The following is a 22,416-nucleotide window of genomic DNA, read 5'->3' as shown; positions in this document are numbered from 1 at the left end:
AAAACCACAGTAACTCCTTATTAGCTTATAGAATAAATATATCGAAAAAGATCTCATGCAAATTGCAGCTACAGTAATCCAAGTTGCAACTTGAGCACTGCAGATACATTGCCCCTTTAAGAATCACAAAGTTGTGGGGAGAGGGACAAATTGAAACAAAACCAGGTGGGGCTAGCCTCATCTTCTCTTGGGCGGCCATCACTGATTGGTCGATGCAGACATCCGTCAAGGCATTCTGGTACTAGGTGATCAGTGACTAGCGAGCTTGGCTTCTGGTGAGGGAGGTGGACAAATGGACAGTGCAAGTATAAAAAGAAATCCTGAGATTTATTTTTAAAAATCACAAGATTATGAGCAAGGCTTATTTTTACTTACAAATCACATTTCTCACAAGAGTTGGCATGTCGGTACTTACAGTGGGCAGATGATGATCACTACATCAAGATGAGCAATCCCATTAAAGTGAGGCACTCCATTTAACAACCAGGCTGAAAACTTCCCAATTCCCTCACAAATACACAACTTTGAATGAGAAACAATTTCTCTACTTAGGTTCTGCTATAGTTATAAAAATCAGGCTGTATACTGTCTGTGTTGCAGGTCTCCCCTTAAGTTGAATAATTGTGCCTTTACCACCATTAACATTACCTCCCAGTAATCTAGAGATACTCTTAAGGGTAACTGAACAATGAAATATCTAAAAAAAAATTGTTTCTGCAGTTAAACAGTTTTTAATTAATCATACCTCATAATTATATTGTTTAGTTCTTGTGTAATAATTAATAACTAAATCGGATCTGATCAACATTACCTGTTGTATCTCTGCTGAAGCGTTCCTAGTGTAACTGTTGTATTCATTTATCAATGACCTGACGTGACAGTCCACCCTGACTGCAGCGCTGTGAATCCGTTGCCACCTATTTTTTTCAAGCTTGTAGAAAATGTTGGACAGTTCTGTAGTGATTGTCCATGCTCTCTTCAACAGTGCCTGCAAGCTGTCTTGTAAATTTTGCTGAGATGTTATGACAAGCTCATTGAGTCCATCGCCATCCACACTGATGGGCTTTGATTGAAGTATGCACATGCACTCACATTCCGCCATCAATCTCAAGTCCTCCATCCAACGCTGCACAGAGTCCATTTGCATCAGATGCATGCTAGAAAAGGGATATCATGGAGTTATAAAACAAAACAGAATTAATGCTGGCACTGTAGAGTCTTTATGTCTTCCAAATGCACTACCCAACAACCCCACCCCCCGACTCCCCACGGCCCTTTTACTGATGGTGCTGGCGGACTTGTGGTTACACAGGTTCAGCCAATCCTCCAATATTTTCTGAATTGCCTACTCTTTATCTGTGAGATTATGGTCCCTAATGCCTTTTATTGATTTTCAATACTTATGCCATTATTATACCATAATTCTGCCATAAAGATTAAGGAAATCTGCATTTCGGCACATTTAGGTGTAATAATGCTGTTATTACGGTAAACACGGTGTTCCTTGATCATTTTAACACTGCAAACTTTTGAGAAAGGCACAGATCCAGGGACAAGTGCAGGATGCTTCGGAATGGCATACACATTTCAGAGTAACCGTTGGCAAACGTGGATAGGAAGAGGATCCTAATTCCAGGAAGCCAAGCTCGTCTGTGATGCAACCAAGGTCACACCTTCACTCACCACTGCAAGAGGCATCAGAGGGCATCTTTACTGACTAATCAACTACAGTTGCAGAGCCTCAACAATGCTCTTTTTTTGCTGTGCAACCTTCTAAACACACCAAAGCAGGAATAAAAACAAAAAAATGCTGGAAAAACTCAGCAGGTTTGGCAGCATCTGTGGAGAGAGAAACAGGGTTAACAGGCTGAATCACCCAGGTTTTCACAAAGTGCAGTAGCGGGCATGAAAAACGATGTGTTACCCGCTGGCCGCAATGGCGGATTTTCGCACCGTATCACCCCCTTCCCTCCTCATAAATGATGCAGTCACAGGAAACACGCCGTGTCAGTAGCGGGCAGCTTCCGATTTGCCCGCCACGCCATTGCCTCACCGCTTCCTCACTCTGGGCACCATATTTAAACTGCAAACGCACACACACTTCTCAATATTTGCAGCTCCAGTGAAGACATAGACCCAAAAGCCAAGAAGAGCACAGCCCCCCAAATCAGTGACACATCCCTGGGGCACCTTTTGGACGTTGTTGAGGCCTGCCGCAATATCCTCTACCCCCGCTATGGCCACAGGAGGCCCATCAGTCTCGCCACTCCGGCTTGGGAGGTGGCAAAGGTGGTCAGTGCCAAGAGGTCGGCCATCCAGTGCAGTAAGAGAATGAATAATTGCATTCATGCTGCCATGGTAAGTCAACCATCTCATCATTCTCAACTTACACACTCACCAGCCCATTTACATTTACTGGCATCTTGCTCACTGCCAGCTCAAGGAGTTAGCCAGGGGCCGTAGGGCACCCATAGGGAGGAGCTCAACAATCCTGGGCCATCCAGCCAGGTGGCCCCGTGAATGTCCGGCTGATCCAAATCCCCTCTTAATGTGACCCCATCACCTCCAGCTCCATAGGCCGAGCAGGTGCAACTGACCCACAGCAGGATACCCAAAGCAGGCCAGGGCTTTCCAGGTCTCAGCCCTCCAGATGACGCCCATCAAGGTCATCACAGGCAGGGTGTAGCAGTCAGCAGGCTGCCCACACCTCCACTGTGGATGTCAGGGGAGCACCAAAGTGTAGCGGCAGGGTTAGGGAGGTTAAGAAGTTGTAGTTTCACAGCGTGGGCACAGGTGTTAATCACTTGCACATAATGTTCACTATTGTAAATAAACTCCTAAGAATGTCTCCCTGCCTTTGGCTCCTTGTTCTGATGAGCAGCGTTCGTGTCACTCAGATGTGAAAACTTGGTTCCTGCACAAGATAAAGGCAGGTGTCTCAGTCCAGGGCCTCTTCTCTGTGCAGTGTGTAACCTTCAGACCAAAGTGATGGTCCGGCTTCACACTCACTGGACACATCAGTGATGCCTGCACTGCGCTGGTACTTGTCATTGCTGCCAGAATGTCATGGGCAGGCTCAACAGAGTTCTGCCATTTTCTGTGTGCTCTCAGCACCTATGAGGTGGGGCTGGCCCCCATGTCTTCAGCATCCGGTGACTGTGTGGTCCTGAAGAGTACAGGTGCTGAAGGCTGCCAAAGGATCAGATGTACTTAAAGTTTCACAGCTGCATCTTCATGATATGACCCTGATTACAGAGCGCAAGTGAGCTGCCTTCAGCCAGACAGGAGTCAAACATTCACAGAGGCAATTTGGAGATCTATGAAGTGTCTTTACTGCATGTCGTCATCACCCTCTAGGAATTTTGTGAGTATTCGGGCCTCTGTTGCGTCCCCATGAAATGAGCCCGAGCACTGAGGGTATGTGCGCTGCCATCAGCCACACAGGAGTCAAAGGTTCACAGATGCAAGGTGAGGATGTCAGGACTCTCCTTACTGTATCTCGTCATCATCTTCCATGAATCTTGTGACTATGAGGGCCTCCTGAGCACGCTTGCCTCATCTGCCAGTGGGATGGCCTCATCGCCGGCATCCTCGCCTTCTAGGACCTCAGCACCCTCATCCCCTTCGACATCCTCCTTATCAGAGGAGATGTACAGCTCTTCCATCTCCTCCTCAACCAGGTTCTCCCCCCATTGCAGCACCACATTCTGTAGCGTGCAGCAAGCTACGATGATGCGCGACACATAATGCAGTGCTCCACTGGACCTGTGAGGCACTGCAACCTCATTTTCAAAATTCCTATCCTTCGCTCCATCGAAGTCCGAGTTGCAGCATGAGCCTTGTTACACCATTTCTCTGCTGCAGTCTGAGGCCGCCGCACGGGTGTCATCAGCCACGTCCTCTGTGGGTGGCCCTTGTCCCCGAGAAGCCAACCCTGCAGCCTCTGCGGACCCTGGAAGATGTCAGGGACCTGAGACCTGCTAAGGGGGGAGTCATGGACGCTCCCTATGAATCATGCGCAGACCTGTGTTTATGGGGGTCGCACACCAGCTGAACATTCAGCGAGTGGAAGCCCTTGCGGTTGATGTCGTTGACTGCTTGTTGAGGTCTAAACGCCACATGAGTGCAGTTGATGGCACCCTGCAACTGTGTAAAACCAGAGATCACCACAAATCCCAGTGCTCTTGCTTCCTGGCTTGTCTGATCCTGGGCGAAATGCACAAAGTTCTGTGCCTTCACAAAGATACACTTGTGTGTGAAAGCTTGCGAGATTCTGCACAGGTCCCCTGTGGAGCCCTGGAGAGAGCCACTGGTGTAAAAATTGAGTGCCATAGTCACTTTCATGGCCACTGGCAGTGGATGCCCTCCACGTCCCTGTGGCGCCAAATCCTGCAACAGGTGGCAGATGTGACTGACCAGTTCCCTGGACATGCGCAGTCTTTGGCGACACTGGTTCTCAGCCATCTGAAGGAATGACAAGCGCCATCTCTTGACCCTGGGTCTAGCGAGGCACCTATGAGCTACGGCTCACTGTGGATATTCAGCTGTGTGTGCTGGAGACCCTGCCGCACCTTCAGCTTGAGGGTGGTGCTCCTCCCATTGGCAAGCCAGGCGCCTCTGTTGCACTTTTCTCCTTCTTCTCTGCTCCCTGTAAGCCATGAGGCATACCGCTAGATCACCAGGCTCCATGATCCTGATGTTCTCCTTCTGCAGGATCAAAGAGAGAGATGCGGTGGTTAACATATGTGTCCTAACGGCCTCTCTTGGTTAAATCTCTGGCTCCAGCTGCGGCTCAAGGCCCCTTCACACATGCTGGAGAGTACTGGCTACCACTTGGATGGCCAGCGTGTAGTGCACTTCATGGCTGTCCAAAACCCCACCCACCTCTGCCCCACTCCACTTGATGATTGGCGGCAGCTTCAGCCACTGGACTCCATGCTGTGCTCTCAGCTCAGGAGTAGGCATTCTCCTAACCCGCACTGCAAAGCTATGCTGTTAGCTGGTCCAAATCTTAAAAAAGACAGCGCAAAGGGCTGTGAGCACCTCCACCAGTGACTGTGCCATGGCTACCTTTTGCGAGGGGATTCTGCAACTTGCTCTGTCGTCCAATTGTTCTGCTGCCTCCTAAAAGGCATATTAATTTGCAGTCTGTGCCCAAGGGGTGAAAAATTCTGGAGCATTTGGTGACACTTTCATGCTGTTGCGTTGCTTGAGTGGGCAGAAATACTTCAGAAGCCCAACTCCAAGCATGTCAATGGAGCTACTGCTGAACAGTCTCAGCTGTGGAAGAATGCTCACTTTTGACAAGCTTTTCCAAGTGCGTGGCTACTTCCCTCACCCTCCACCTAACCTCCCCCCACCCCCACCCATTTGATTGTGTACTTCCATCAGTCTGTGCGGCACTGGCACTCCTCCGACCTCACCCGCACTGCAGCCCTTGCCCCAGGACTGCACTGAAAGCCAGCCAGGAAAAGCGACTTGCCTGTGCTCCCCACAAAATGTGCGGTGCCTCTTCCTTGATGTCCTATGGGCGATCCTCACAAGCACTGCGCAAGGTTGTGTGCCCTCACCTCCGAGTTCCCCTCGAATTTCAGCTCGCCAGGCGCACGCCTTTTAAAAGCGGTTGTAAATCAAGCTGTTCTGAAGTCACGTTGACCTGGGAGGTAAAATTGATGTGTGGGGATGATTCCGGCTTGCGGGCACAATGATGAGACGCAAATGCATTAAAATGAAGTTCCCGACATTGGACGATGGGAAATGCAGCCTGCCGTTGACGGGCGAAGCAGACGATTGTAAACTGGTTTCACGACGGCTTAAAACGGATTCTTGGAATTCTCACAATATTGTCTATTCACGTCGCCAAACATGCCCATCGCCAACGTTTTGAGTCCATATGTCATATGGGCTCAAAACATTAACTCTGTTTCTCTCTCCACAGATGCTGCCAGACCTGCTGAATTTTTCCAGCATTTTCTGCTTTTATTTCATATTCCCAGCATTCACAGTATTTTGCTTTTATCTTAGACACCAAAGCAAGCTTCTTTCGCCCTGCAGAACCTTACCTGGAATTCTCTCCTGTATGAAGAGATCCAAACCTATTACATAATCCATTTCCTGGTTTATCATAATAGTTATAAGTAACAAATCAAAATGCAACGGCTCAGTATATTTCAAAGCAAACATTTCCTTTATCACAATCTACGCGAGTGGAAGGCTGCATGTCTGAGGAAGAGGCTCAGCTAAGCCGTGTGTGGCAATTCTGCTAGGAGAGGTGAAGTGTGAGGCTAGGGAGTGTGAGGATGTTTAAGTGGATGAAGGCGTTTTGGGGTTATGCAAGGCAGTTGGTAGGTGTAGGAGGGCTGTAGGTGCCTTACTCAGGATGTAAAGTCAAAGCTTCATCGTGTGAGTGCTGCTTTAAGAGGGTCAAGAGTGTGGTGTTGCCCAGAATGCACAGGAAAGAATTATAGAATGTGGATAACATGCTACATTTGCCCATGCCCATTGATTAGTCCTGAGTGTGGTACTCAATACCAAATATGTTTCATTGCAAGCAGCACAACATGCTGGAAGAAAAACAGGCCCAGGATTGTGAGGCTCCTTGTACGACTTGGAAGAGGACTCAGATGTCTTCCTTGGCGAAGCCAGTTGTGCTTCTTGTAGCTGCTTCCCAGTGGGCACGGGTGAGACTGAGGTGCCAGTTGAGACTGAGATGCCATCAAGAGATGTGATGAAAATTGCCCATGAAGCCACTTATCAACTGCCGTCAGACAGTGTTCTGTTACACCTGCTGGGCATCTGTAGAGTGGTCTGTGTCGCATGGAATTTTCCTGGGTAGGTGAGTAAATTCATAAACTTATACAGTTTAAACATCAAGTTTTACCAGGGCTGAACCAAAAGTATTTATGTTAACTACCCAGGAAAATTATATGTCACTCACTTTGCTGGTGAACAGTGTAACTTTCCAGCACAAAAGGTATAACTATGGCATAATGGCAGGGGTGTGCTGCCGGAGGGCACTGGAGCACTGTGCTGGCACTTCTTATTTAAAGTCTTTAATATTCTCCACTGGATAGTAAACTCTCCTTTGCTGATTGGCCATCCGTAATACGCCCCACTTGATTGTGCTTTCCACTGATCTCAGTGAAATCCACTCCATTAATTGTCTGACTGGATTTTCAATCTGTAAGACTGGTGTTGATTTTAATCCTCACTGCCTCCAATGTTGAAGCTACTTGTTTCCAGGAGTAACACATGCAGAGGGATTTGGCTCATTGATGGCAACAATCGGAACTGGAGGGAAATTCTCTCGCAACCAGTTGGAGCTGCATGACGTGTAACACAGAGCCGGCCAGCACGGGGACTATGTCGAGTGAATTCTATCTGCAGTATTATGTGGGGCGCAAGGGCAAGCTTGGCCACGAGTTCCTGGAGTTTGAGTTCGGGCCGAATGCTAAGATATGACTGGAATGCCCAGAGCCCATGGTGTGGCTGTGAATCCGGAGCTCGGGGAGGTTAAGAGGTGGCAGAGGGAAGGCCGGGCCCAGGGTCCCAGGCCACACGTTGCTGCTGCTGAATGTGCAGCAGCAGCAACAGCAGTAACCCTCCTGTACAGACCTTATAACTCCCTGCACACAGTTTTCTCAAAAACAAGCATTTCAGGGTCTTTGAAGCTCAAGATCTGAAGCAGCATCAATATCCCCAAACACCCTAGCTGTGTTTGCTACTGAACATTAATTCCTTGGCTGTGATGGCCTTAGGATGTGAAACACATAAAGGAGCTTTACATGGAATTTACAGCACAGAAACAAGCCATTTGGACCACCTCGTCTATGTTGATGTTTATGTTCCACACAAGCCTCCTCCCACCTTTCTTTATCACACTATCAGGGTAACCATCAGCTTCTTTCTCCCTCATGGCCAGAATTTTTCCGTCGGCGAGTTGGGGGCGGGGCCCACTCACTGACACGGTATGACGTCGGGAGGAACCCCCGACGTCATCCCACCCCATTTAAATATTCAGGAAGGCAGGCGGACAGCGAAATCAGCTGTTCACCCACCGACCTGTCAATGGCCAATTGAGGCCATTGACAGGATAATTAACCCAATTGAAGGACCTGCCCGTCCAATCTTAAGGCTGGTGGACAGGCCAGGAGCCCCAGCGGGCTTCTGAAAAAACATGAAACCTCATCCACTGGCGGGATGAGGTTTCATGTCTGTTTTTAAAAACTTTAATAAACTTTATGTAATATTTATTAACATGTCCCATCTCATGTGACATTGTCACATGAGGGGGACATGTTAATTTTTTAATTTTGCTATTTTTTACGTTTATTAAACTTTCAGCACTCTCCCTGAGACAGCACTTAGTCTCAGGGAGCAGTGCGTTCTTTCGCGTGCATGCGCGAGCTTTGACAGATGGGGAAGCCCTCCCCCTCCCCGCACAGGAAGCGCATAGCACTTCCCGTCGGGCAGCCTGCTGGGCGGGCCAATTACTCAAAATGGCAGTGGGGCCCGTTTCGGTGGCGGAGTTCAGCTGCCCTCCCACCGCCAAGCCGATGGGGCCCACCTGCCCATCGAGGGCTAAATTCTGCCCCATGTGTTTATCAGGTTCCTTGAATGTATCTATACTAATGTCATAGAATGGTTATAGAACAGAAGGAAGCCATTCAGTATATTGTCTCTGTGTCAGTTCTCTGCAACAGCAACTCAGCTAGTCCCACTACTCAACCTTTTCACTCTAGCCCTGTAAAATCTTTTCTCTCCAGGTAATTTTCGAGTTCACTTTTGAAAGCCACAGAAGTGGGGATGTTCGCTGATGATTGCACAATGTTCAGCACCATTCGCGACTCCTCAGATATTGAAGCAGTCCATGTCCAAATGCAGCAAGACGTGGACAATATCCAGGCTTGGACTGACAATATTCATGCCATGCAAGTGCCAGCAATGACCATCTCCAACAAGAGAGAATCTAACCATTGCCCCTTGATGTTCAATGGCATTACCATCACTGAATCCCCCACTATCCCCAACATCCTGGGGTTACCGTTGACCAGAAACTGAACTGGACTAGCCATATAAATACTGTGGCTACAAGAGCAGGTCAGAGGCTAGGAACCCGGTGATGAGTAACTCACCTCCTGACTCCCCAAGGCCTGTCCACCATCTACAATGTCACGACTCACTGGGGATAGTGCGCTGTAATATCAAACCCCACTGTTCCCCGAGCCGCAACAAATGTGAAAAGTTTGACCAAACCACCAGATTGCCCCAATTCTACCTAACTGTTTAATTTAGGTTAACAGAATACGAGCACCAGGTTTGTAAACTTAACTGTTGATTGAACAAACTGTCATTAAACAGTGGCAAAAGAAAGAAATATGAACTGCTAATTTCTAACTCTATAACCTAAACTCTACCCCTTCTTAAATCCCTATACACACATTACAAGACACATAAGACACACAAAAACATGGATTTTAAGGGTGGGATGAAACAGTTAAATAGCATCAATTCCGGAGTACAGGGTTCAATGGGTTGATTTTGATCGATATCTTCCAAATTCCTTTCAGTTCTTGTTGATGACACGAGGTGGTCTTCCAGCACTTTCTGGTTTTAGGTCTTGTTCCTTTCCGGCTAGAAGCTATTCTGCTGCATTGCTCTCACACAAAACCCAGTCACCTGGTTAGGAGCCAATTAAAATGTTGTTGCCAGGCAGCTCCCTTGTTCCAGGACTCCTTTCCAACACCATCCTGTCTTTCATGGCACTGCAACACTGTATACATCTCTCATCCTGTTCCAGTGGACATGTCTTTCAACCTGCAGCCATTATAATTTTAATCCACAGCCCAATAGAAAGTAAAAAAATATAAAACAAAAACAGAATTACCTGGAAAAACTCAGCAGGTCTGGCAGCATCGGCAGAGAAGAAATCAGTTAACGTTTCGAGCCTTCATGGCCCTTCGGCAGAACTGAAGCATAGTTAGGAGAAGGGAGAAATATAAACTGGTTTAAGGTGGGAGGGTGGGGGGGGAAGAGAGAGATGTTGATGGTGTGGTGATTGTGGAGATAAGCAGTGATAGGAGCAGATAATCAAAAGATGTCACAGACAAAAGGGTCAAAGAGGTGTTGAAGGTGGTGATATTTGTCTAAGAAAAGTGCTAATTAAGAATGGAAGACAGGATATTCAAAGTACAGCTCTAGTGGGGGTGGGGTGGACAGACCAACAAGGTTTTAGTTTTAGATTTAAAAATAATGGAAATAGGTGGGGAAAGAAGAATCTATTTAAATTATTGAAAAAAAAGGGGGGGGTGGAGAAACGGGGTGGGGATGGGGGGAGGGGGAGTTTAAGATCTAAAGTTGTTGAATTCAATATTCAGCCCGGAAGGCTGTAAAGTGCCTAGTCGGAAGATGAGGTGCTGTTCCTCCAGTTTGCGTTGGGCTTCACTGGAACAATGCAGCAAGCCAAGGACAGACATGTGGGCAAGAGAACAGGGTGGAGTGTTAAAATGGCAAGTGACAGGGAGGTTTGGGTCTTTCTTGCGGACAGACCGCAGGTGTTCCGCAAAACGGTCGCCCAGTTTGCGTTTGATCTCTCCAATGTAGAGGAGACCGCATTGGGAGCAATGAATGCAGTAGACTAAGTTAGGGGAAATGCAAGTGAAATGCTGCTTCACTTGAAAGGAGTGTTTGGGCCCTTGGACGGTGAGGAAAGAGGAAGTGAAGGGGCAGGTGTTGCATCTTCTGCGTGGGCATGGGGAGGTGCCATAAGTGGGGGTTGAGGAGTAGGGGGTGATGGAGGAGTGGACCAGGGTGTCCCGGAGGGAACGATCCCTACGGAATGCCGTCAGGGGGGGTGAAGGGAAGATGTGTTTGGTGGTGGCATCATGCTGGAGTTGGCGGAAATGGCGGAGGATGATCCTTTGAATGCGGAGGCTGGTGGGGTGATAAGTGAGGACAAGGGGGACCCTATCATGTTTCTGGGAAGGAGGAGAAGGCGTGAGGGAGGATGCGCGGGATATGGGCCGGACACGGTTGAGGGCCCTGTCAACGACCGTGGATGGAAAACCTCGGTTAAGGAAGAAGGAGGACATGTCAGAGGAGCTGTTTTTGAAGGTAGTGTCATCAGAACAGATGCGACGGATGATGCCAGCATGATGCCACCACCAAACACATCTTCCCTTCACCCCCCCTGACGGCATTCCGTAGGGATCGTTCCCTCCGGGACACCCTGGTCCACTCCTCCATCGCTCCCTACTCCTCAACCCCCACTTATGGCACCTCCCCATGCCCACGCAGAAGATGCAACACCTGCCCCTTCACTTCCTCTCTCCTCACCGTCCAAGGGCCCAAACACTCCTTTCAAGTGATGCAGCATTTCACTTGCATTTCCCCTAACTTAGTCTACTGCATTCGTTGCTCCCAATGCGGTCTCCTTTACATTGGAGAGACCAAACGCAAACTGGGCGACCGTTTTGCGGAACACCTGCGGTCTGTCCGCAAGAAAGACCAAACCTCCCCGTCGCTTGCCATTTTAACACTCCACCCTATTCTCTTGCCCACATGTCTGTCCTTGGCTTGCTGCATTGTTCCAGTGAAGCCCAACGCAAACTGGAGGAACAGCACCTCATCTTCCGACTAGGCACTTTACAGCCTTCCGGGCTGAATATTGAATTCAACAACTTTAGATCTTAAACTCCCCCTCCCCCCATCCCCACCCCGTTTCTCCACCCCCCCCTTTTTTTTCAATAATTTAAATAGATTCTTCTTTCCCCACCTATTTCCATTATTTTTAAATCTAAAACTAAAACCTTGTTGGTCTGTCCACCCCACCCCCACTAGAGCTGTACTTTGAATATCCTGTCTTCCATTCTTAATTAGCACTTTTCTTAGACAAATATCACCACCTTCAACACCTCTTTGACCCTTTTGTCTGTGACATCTTTTGATTATCTGCTCCTATCACTGCTTATCTCCACAATCACCACACCCTCAACGTCTCTCTCTCTCTCCCCCTCCCGCCCCCCACCTTAAACCAGTTTATATTTCTCCCTTCTCCTAACTATGCTTCAGTTCTGCCGAAGGGCCATGAAGGCTCGAAACGTTAACTGATTTCTTCTCTGCCGATGCTGCCAGACCTGCTGAGTTTTTCCAGGTAATTCTGTTTTTGTTTTGGATTTCCAGCATCTGCAGTAGCTTTTAGCTTTTTGTTTTTATCTAAGTAAAAAGATATGTTCTTTACAACGGTCCAACAGAAATAACAAGATATGTTCCTTACACAAGGCACAATTCAGGAGTGCAATGGAATACTCCCCACTTGCCTGGATGAGTGCAGTTCCCACAACACTCAAGAAGTTTGCCACCGTGCAGGACAAAGCAGCCCACTTGATTGGCACCACATCCGCAAATATTTACTCCCTCCACCACCAACGCACAGTAGCAGCAATGTGTACCATCTACAAGATGCACTGCAGGAATTCACCAAAAATTCACTTAGACAGCACCTTCCAAACCCACGACTGCCGCCACCTAGAAAGACAAGGGCAGCAGATAGATGGGAACACCACCACCTGGAATTTCCCCTGCAAGTCGTTCACCATAGTTTTACTGGCTTTTGGGGACTCAAATGATTAATACATAGAAAAACAAAGTAATAGCAGATTTACAAATGACATGGTCAACACATTTTCTTAGGGCCCCAGCACCTCAAAATTTGGCACTGCACCACTGCATAACTGACACGGAACAAAAACAAGGAAAGTGCTAACAACCTACTCAGCTAGTCCCAGGAGGATCACAGGCCTATCCTGTTCTTGTTCTTAGTCAATACCCTCGTGCGTGTACTTTCTTTCAGGCGATACTGGATAATGACCAGAAAATCATACCTTTCTCATAGCTCAAGGGTGTATGACCAAATGTAGCAACCCCACCCTTACTCCAACTGAGATGAACAAATCCAGTACAGATTGATAACTAAACTGGTATAGATCAGTTTTATCATGGGCAGTGAATTTATGAATAGAGTTTTTTGCCAAACTGGTTTGCGCTGCTAATATCTTAATATATATGTTGGTATCTGAATAAAAGAACAGCATGAACAATACTGAGCAGGATAAGAAGCAGAGTTAAGTTAGGCACTATATAAATGCAAGTTTTCTCGTTGTAAAGGATGGATTACTTTCAATTTACAAGTAAAATAATGCTCAAGCTTAGTTATTTCTTTATTACGTACATTATTTAACAGTGTTTATGTTGGAATTGAGTTGACAGTCGCAATAGGCTGGCTCTTCTTTCTTCCAACACGACTCATCTAGCTTTTCTTGCTGGGACTCACCATCAGAATAGCCTAAGACTTCAGTCAAGCCCTATGAGTATATATTTTTCAAGAACATTGACTAAGAAATGACAGAATGAGGGAATTAAATAAAAGATGAATAAAGTTTGGATGAATGTTACTTTCTTAGAGAGTGGCCTTGGAGGATCAGAACTATCGTATCTTGCTGGATTTCAAAAAATACTGGATTTTGCTGGAGAGGGTCATTTTGTGCTGTGCTTAGTTGGTTAGACATTTTCCCTCATCATTTGGCTCGAAATGTTTTTGCGCTGTGAGTTGCTAAAAGCGTGAGCTGTTACTGGAGCGGTGAAGGCAACAGGGCATCTGGTGCCTGAGTAAACGATGCGACCCACAGTACGTTTCCTTAACTGAGATTACGGATTGAGAAAGAAAGAAAGGAACAATGGAGATGGAGGGTGAATTAAAGTGAATTAGAGTAAGAGAAATAGGGATTGGGTTAAAAGAAATAAAAAGAAGCAGAGAGGAAAATGAAATGTAATAAATACACATTTTAAAAATCTTTAACAACGATTTATTACGTGTAGGAATGAGACACCATGGTTTAAATTGTTTCCTTTCTGAGTTACAATGGTTGAATATCATTTCAGGAACATAAATCTCCTTATTAGAAATAAACATATGGGGCAGAATTTTACAGCCTGCAGGGCCCGATCGGGCGTAAAATAGCACACGATGACATCAGGCAAGCGTTCTGATGTCATCGTGCACTCGCACAATATTTCAGTTAGCAGGTGCACGCAAGAGTCTGCAGTGCACCTGCCAACAATTAAGAGGCCTATTAAGGCCATTGAAGTATTAATTAACAGCGATTTTTCGCTGCCTGTCCAACCTTATGGTTGGCGGGCGGGCGAATCAGCCAGATGGCCTTTGCATTTTTAAGAAAGCCTCATCTATGGGCGGGATGAGGTTTCCAACATTAACTTAAATAAAAAATGTTTTGACATCATTTTATTACGTTTCTGTTCATGTGGGTGAGTCCTATGTAGGGACATTTTTTTTCCGATTTTCGAAACCTTTATTTTTGTTTTTAAAATTCTTCAGCTCCCTGAGGCAGCTCCCTGCCATCAGGGAGCTTTCAGTGCGCACTCCCCTGCACATGCACAGACTTTTGCGCTCGCCCTCCTCCCGCCCACCCTGGCATCGCTGAGCCTCTCAGCGCACCTTTCACACTGGCTGGCCATTAATTGACCAGCCAATGTGAAATCGCGGCCAGAGAACGATCGCAGGCGGCGGGCCGTTTCCTGGCCGCTCCCAGGCCTGCCCACTGCGCCCACCCGAAAATCCTGCCCATGCTGTTAAATTCCAGCCCTAACTGCCTACCATGAGTTAACTTGGCTATTAATGTATAAATGCAGCAATTACATGAAACTCATGCTTAGGTTATGGTGGGGGCTGCTGTTTCCATGAGACTAATAGTGGAATGATAGAAATCAACCAGCTATTTGTGTTAATTTGCAATTCATAGTGTATCTCTGCTTTGCCACCAGTTACTAGACAATCTACACATGAGTAATGGTGAGCACCATTAAACTCACCATTATTTTGTCAGAAAATTCTGTGCTTATGTGCTAAATTTAAGCGGCAGAAACAGTGCTCGCAACATTTTATTGGTTAGATTGTGGAAGATTAATAATACAGATCAAATCAAGCTTGCAATTATAGTGCAGCATAAGTGGCATGTATGTTAAACCTCTGAAGAAAGCCTGGAACAGTTTCTCCCTGAATGCTCAAGGGTACAGCATGAGAAGTATGTGACTAGTAAAATGTGTATATACTGTGAGTCAAAATGATGCTCATTATAGAATAAATATGTTAAAAGACCAAAGATTTATTAAATTTCCATACAATGTAAATTTAGGGATTTCTTGACCTGACCTTCCACCCCAGCAGTCTCTATATTCAGTGGACCATCCTCGGCCATTTCTGCCATATCTGGTGTGGTGCTACCACCAAATACATTGCCCCTCCTGTCCCCTTTCAGCATTCCAAAGGAACCGTTCCCTCAGCAATATCCTGGTCCAGTCCTCAGTCAGCCCCAACACCCACTCCCTTTCCTGCGGCACCTTTACACGCTACCACAGCAGATGCAACACCTGCCCTTTTATCTCCTCCCTTCTCACCATCCAAGGCCTCAAACACTCCTTCCAGGCGAAGTAGTGATTTATGTGTCCTGCTTTCAATTCAGTACAATGTACAATATATTGTATTCGCTGCTCATGATGTGGTCTCCACACTGGGGAGGCCAATGCAGACTAGGTGACCACGTTGCAAAACACCTTAGTCAGTCCGCAAATGTGACCCCATGCTTCCAGTCACCTGTCATTTTAATTTTCCACCTTGCTCGCTAATTGACCTCTCTGACCTTGGCATGCTACAGTGGTCAAACGAGGTTCAATGCTAGTTCAAGGAACAGTACCTCATCTTTCAACTGGGCACTTTATGACCTTCTGGTTAAATTGTTTTTGATCTTAACTTCTGCGCCCATGCTGTTTTATCTTTCTTTGTCGGCTTTTTTTTCTAGTTTCTCTCTTATCTCCTTTGCTTTCAGATGGCAGCTATTCAGGATCTTGCCAGGCCATTCACATCATGTCTAGATGCTTCTTTTGTTACTTTATTTGTCCCATTATCACTTCGTTTGGCCTTGAATCATGAAACATTTTGTCATTTAATCCTTCCTGTCCCCCACTTTACACAGACCTTCCCTATTGTTCTTCATCCCATCCTTCCCGCTCAAAACCTATTACATTTCTAACTTTCCACGTTCTGATGAAAAGGGCACATACCCGAAATATTAAAACTGTTTCTCTCTTCACAGATGCTGCTTGGCCTGATGAGTATTTCCAACATTTTCTGTTTTTTTCCCAAATTTCTAGCATCCGCAGTATTTTGCATTTGTAACTTGATTTTAACTTGACATTATTGCTTAAGAGAGTATACACGACAGACAGAGAAATAAACATTTAAACATCATTATATGAGATGTTTCCCAAGTCCTAGAGAAAGCTTAACTCTGACCAGCAGTGGAGCTCACCCACTAAAAATGCCTGCAAATTTGATATTAAAGGTATAAGTACTTAGTTCATTGACAAACATCAAACTAAAACCCTGAGGCCAATTCTGTCCCATATATTGCATCATTATCAGCAGCAGTCGAAACCTTCTGCTTGCTGCCTTCCCATGAGACATATTGTGCTCTCAGCAGTACTTCTAAATGTTCAAGTGTGGACAAATTCCTTTAATTGGTGTATGCATGACAACAGCCCTACTCTCTTCTTAGAAAATGGCAAAAAGGAAAATCAATATGTCAAATAAAAACAACTCTAGAAAAAATACAAATCACAAATGCAGCAAAAGCCAATTAGGAAATCTTAACTCCATAACCAGTTTCTCAGAATATCTGGAGTTATTCTACTTAACCTGCTCAAATGTCCCTGCGTTAACAAGTAATGACGAGCTTTCATTATAGAAAGCTCACAAAAAATTGTATGAAATGACAACCTGCTTTCTCTTTCAGGCTCTTGTTATTCAAGTTCTCCTAAAGGAATAATTTGACAGCGAATGCGTTACTGTACTCTCTTAATATGTGAAAGGCATAAAATATCCTGGGAAATTACTGACTTCACTAATCTGTCCAATAACAAAAAAGTGGTACACAATCCAATGTGTATTTATGAAAATAACTTTTTAATGCATATTTTGTAGGCCTTTTAACATTTCAAAACATTGACAGCCTTTGGGCATGCATATATTTTCTGTGATTTTTGGGACAGAAAATAGATTTGCTTTTCATTAGTAAAATACATCACACAGAAAGAAAGCTATAGCTTCAAATAAGTTGTCTGACAAAATAATCTCTTCAACAATGACAATGACATTAAACATGTTTTCCCATGAGCCCAATTTCCTCGATTGTGAGAAATATTAAGTTAGTATGATCTTTCTTCCTGGCAGCGAGCAGGCATGCTGATGGATCAACCATAACTTCAGTAGTCCTACACACCAAGAGATGAAGGAAGGTCAAATATTTCTTTTTAAATAAACTTTGCATCCTGTATGGAGGACACCTGCTCTCTAAGAATCTCTTATTGTTTGAAAAGCCTTCAATGACAAAATCAATTATACTGTCTTCAGACATCAAAGTATTGTTTCTTCTCCTTTTTACTGCCCTCACTTTCTTGAAACAGCATTCTAATTACAAATGTGGGGCTCCCACATCTAGTCCTCTGATATGCCTCCTTTTACCAGCTGCTTTGATTGGTGATGGAACTGGTTGTTCATTTACAGCATCAAGGGATCACTGTTACTGCCAGTAAGTTACATTAATTTTAACTTGCCCATAATGACTGGTATAGTTGAAATTACAGCTTTAACTGTGTCTTTTTGTAACCCCAATTCTTTCAGGCTGTTACCTTGTTTAATGAAAAAAAAAACTACAAATGCCTGAAATCTTAAATAAGTTCTGACAAAGGATTTGTACTCAAAATGTTAGCTAATCTTTTCTCTTTTCAGGCACTTTCAGGCTTGCGAAAGGAACCCAGTGTTGAAGATGACTGCACTGCTCCTGAGCGGGGGTGGGGGCGGGGGTGGGTAGTGCATGAGAGGGGTGTGGAGAATAAAGGCATGGATGAAGAGGAGATTTTTAAAAGCAGAAAGGGAGGAAGGTGGAAAAGTGGAGGAAACTGCAAGAGAAATCTCAAGCATTAAAATAGTGGTTTAACGAAAGGCCAAGTACAGTAGCATAGAGGGAATGAGAGATGAGGAAGAGTCCACAATTAGAGGAGTAACAGGTCAATCAGCGTCTTAAAACAGTGTGTGAAACCAGACCTTGCAACCAGATCTTTGGAATGCAGTCACTGTGCTTTAGTTGTGAAACACTACAGCAAAAGTTGTTCATAGCAAGGTTACACAGACAACAATCTGTGGTTCTGTTTTCTAAAAAAATGAGAAGGCTGAGGGGTGACCTTAACATGGGCATTATAAAATCATGATGTGGAGAACATGATGCAAATTTACCTGTTTCAGCATTACCGGTGCCGGTTTAGACCAAAATGGCATCTGCAGAGCGAACACGTATTTCCATCATAGCATGCACCAAGCACAATCTTGGTGAGGGTGTTAACATGAGCACTGGAAGTGTGCAATGCAGATTGTGGCATCAGTCAGCGTGTAATGCTGATTTGACGCCAGCACTAGCTTTTTCAACATTGTCATTCTAAGTAACGTGCTCTCTTAAACGTATATAGCTGAAAATGCATTCAGCAGCAGGAAAGACCATCTCACCCCATCAGTGCCATGTGAAGGTATCATCACCAACATTCAGGTTAATCTTTACTGGTTCTGCTTGACTTTTCACAAGTGGTCATTTGAAGAGTTGGTTATTGTTGAAGTCTTCAAGAAGTGATGCTGCATGTGGAGAAGCCCTTCGTTCTAACTCCAAGGCCTCTGGGTGCACCACTTGCTCCCATTCATGTGTGAGAGAGTTGCAATTCCCCTTGGGCTGCAGAATGAGTGTGAATGGAGCAGTGACATTAAAGAAAGGACAATCTGCTCACAGAGAGGAGAGAAGAATGGGGAGTAAGAAACTCAGCAGGAGGCCTTATTCACCTAGGGTCTTTGAGGACCATTCCTCTTACCTCAACCTAAACTAGGAGCAGTGTGTGCACTACCTGTGCTTTACTGAGGAGGTGCTCACAGAATTCTGACTCCTCTTGCAGCCCCAGAGCACAGCAAAAAGAGAATGCCACTAGCTGGGAAGGTGACTGTGGCCCTGAAATGCTTTGTGTCAGGATGCTTCCAGGTTGGAACAGGCAACATCTGTAAAATCTCTCAGTCCACCGTTGCATCGAAGAGGTGACATAATCTCTTTATGTCCAAGGAGGGGAGTTCCTGGTGTCTTCTCTGACCAGAGAGATGTAGGCACAATGTGCATATGGAGCATCCACAACCTCTGGAGTACAGAATTCCAATGATGCACAGTCCCTTGAGTGAAGAAATTTCACTTAATCTCAGGACTAAATGATCGACTTTTAACCTGAAACTGTACCCCCTTGTTCTAGATTCCACAGCCAGGGGAACAAACATCTCAGTACCTACCCTGTCAAGTCTCTTCATAGTCTTGAATGTTTTAATGCAATCTGTTTTTATTCATTTATGGGATGTGGGTGTCGCTGGCTAGGCCAGCATTTATTGCCCATCCCTAATTGCCCTTGAGAAGGTGGTGGTGAGCTGCCTTCTTGAACCACTGCAATCCATGTGGTGTAGGTACACCCACAATACTGTTAGGGAGGAGTTCCAGGATTTTGACCCAGCAACAGTGAAGGAATGGTGACATATTTTCAAATCAGGATGGTGAGTGGCTTGGTGGGGAACTTCCAGATGGCGGTGTTCCCATGTATTTGCTGCCCTTATCCTTCGAGATGGTAATGGTTGTGGGTTTGGAAGGTGCTGCCTAAGAAGCCTTGTTGAGTTTCTGCAGTGTATCTTATAGATGGTACACACTGTTGCCTCTGTGCGTTGGTGGTGGAGTGGGTGAATGTTTGTGGATGTGGTGGTAATCAAGTGGGCTGCTTTGTCCTGGATGGTGTCAAGCTTCTTAAGTGTTGTTGGAGCTGCACTCATCCAGGCAAGCGGAGGGTATTCCATCACACTCCTGACTTGTGCCTTATAGATGGTGGACAGGCTTTGGGGAGTCAGGAGGTGAGTTATTCGCCACAGGATTCCTAGCCTCTGACCGGCTCTTGTATCCACAGTGTTTATATGGCTAGTTCAGTTCAGTTTCTGGTCAGTGGTAACCCCCAGAATGTTGATAGTGAGGGATTCAGCGATGGTAATCCCATTGAATAGCAGGAGGCGATGGTTGGATCCTCTCTTTTTGGAGGTGGTCATTGCCTGACACTTGTGTGGCATGAATGTTACTTGCCACTTGTCAGCCCAACCCTGGATATTGTCCAGGTCTTACTGCATTTGGACATAGACTGCTTCAGTATTTGAGGAGTTGCGAATGGTGCTGAACATTGTGCAATCGTCAGCGAACATCCCAACTTCTGACTTTATGATGGAAGGAAGGTCATTGATGAAGCACCTGAAGATGGTTGGGCCTAGGACACTATCCTGAGGAACTCCTACAGTGATGTACTGGAACTGAGATGATTGACCTCCAACAACCACAACCATCTTTCTTTGTGTTAGGTATGACTCCAACCTGCGGAGAGTTTTCCCCCTGATTCCCATTGACTCCAGTTTTGCTCGGGCTCCTTGATGCCACACTCAGTCAAATGCTGCCTTGATGTCAAGGGCAGTCACTCTCACCTCACCTCTGGAGTTCAGCTGTTTTGTCCATGTTTGAACCAAGGCTGCAATGAGGTCAGAAGCTGAGTGGCCTTGGTGGAACCCAAACTGGGCATTGTGAGCAGGTCATTGCTAAGCAATTGCCGTTTGATGACATTGTTGATGACCCCTTCCATTACTTTATTGATGATGGAGAGAAGTCTGATGGGACGGTAATTGGCCGGGTTGGATTTGAACTACTTTTTGTGTAAAGGACATACCTGGGCAATTTTCAACATTGCCAGGTAGATGCCAGTGTTGTAGCTGTACTGGAACAGCTTGGCTAGGGGCTGGGCAAGTCTGGAGCACAAGTCTTCAGTACTATTACTGATTATTGTCAGGGCCCATAGCCTTTGCACTATCCAGTGCCTTCAGCTGTTTCTTGATATCACGTGGAGTGAATCGAATTGGCTGAAGACTGACATCTGTGATGCTGGGGACCTCTGGAAGAGGCAGAGTTGATTGTTGTGAGGAGATTGTGGGATGAAGGGGAAGTGGGTTGTGAGAAATATATCATCAGACTCCATGCTGGCCATAGCTTCCATCATAGTCACATCAATGGTTGCCAGCACTGCCTCTCCCATAGGGGTGAGTCTATGCAGCCGTGCCTGTCCCCTACTGGTTAGGTGCTGCTGCCACTGATTGTTGACCACCACCTCCTGCAAAAGAGTGAATCACTGTGGTGCAATGTGATTGGATGATGTGCCTGCCACAATTGAATAGCTGGCAGTGCAAGCTGTGAGATATGAGTATGAGACTTGTTAAGTGTGTGAAAGTGAGGTGAAGCTATAAATATTAGAGGCTGCTAGGTGAGTGAAGGTGGAGGATTGTGAATTGGGCAGTATATGTGTCCAGCGGTTCTTCAGTAAGGAGGTCACATGTGAAGGTGCATTCACTGACCTTGTGTGAGATCATTGGACTTTTTGCGGCTGTTGAATTATATGGCAGGAAAGAACAAATACTTTCAGAAGACAAGGAGTGAAAAATATGAAGAAAAGGGAAAGGAAGAAAAATATTAGAATAGCTTTTAGCGTTTTTATTTACTAGCTTCCTCCCTCAAGTCACCAATCACTTTCTCATCATTTCTCAGACAACAGGCAGAGCACCACATGCTGGTAATTGGGTCTCAGATCACTGTATAAATAAATTAAGATTTTGCTTTGTGGTTTACAACAGTTTCCAACAACAAACATTACTTGCAGTCATTAGTTATGCCAAGATCACATAATAAATGTTAACTTACATTCTATACAACACAAAGAAACATTCATGCTGTTATCTTTAAAATATCCTCAAGGTAGTTGATACAAACTTGCTACAATACGCTCTGGCATATGTACAAATTCGGAATTTAGAAATAAGTGTAGGCCTTTCTACCCCTCAAGCCTGATACATCACTGAATGAGATTGTGGCTGATCTCCAAGCTAACTCCATGGCCCAGATCTCCTGGTCTCTGGATTGTCGGAGACTGGACCGACAACTCAAGATGTGTGTTGGGATCCCGCGGAAGTCCTGATGTGCTGACTTCCAAGGGAATAGTCCGGGAAGTTTGAACTTCAGATAGGAAATTCCCCTGGCTCCCGGGACCCTTCATAAAAGTCTCAGACTTTTGAGTTAGAGTCGGGGACTTTGGACAGTTCTGCGGTACTTACCTGGATAGTTACCCCAGAAATGTTAAACAGAAAAATCCTACTCCAATTCCACCTAATCACTCACACCAACCCCTGACTCACTTCTC

At 45.6% G+C, this 22,416-nt stretch overlaps 1 protein-coding gene across 1 annotated transcript in view; it reads right to left on the bottom strand.

Annotated features, from left to right (window-relative positions):
* The window catches only part of insc (INSC spindle orientation adaptor protein), a 273,444-nt gene extending 272,288 nt beyond the window's left edge, over positions 1-1,156 (bottom strand). The window contains exon 1 of the mRNA XM_078547877.1: positions 812-1,156. Coding sequence (XP_078404003.1) covers positions 812-1,156 — 345 coding nt within the window. The remainder of the gene's footprint in view (positions 1-811) is intronic.
* Between the last annotated feature and the right edge of the window lie 21,260 nt (positions 1,157-22,416).

The sequence above is a fragment of the Cetorhinus maximus genome, chromosome 9, assembly GCF_964194155.1.
Source record: "Cetorhinus maximus chromosome 9, sCetMax3.hap1.1, whole genome shotgun sequence".
Lineage (NCBI taxonomy): Eukaryota > Metazoa > Chordata > Chondrichthyes > Lamniformes > Cetorhinidae > Cetorhinus > Cetorhinus maximus.
This window is presented reverse-complemented; position numbering and strand designations above follow the sequence as displayed.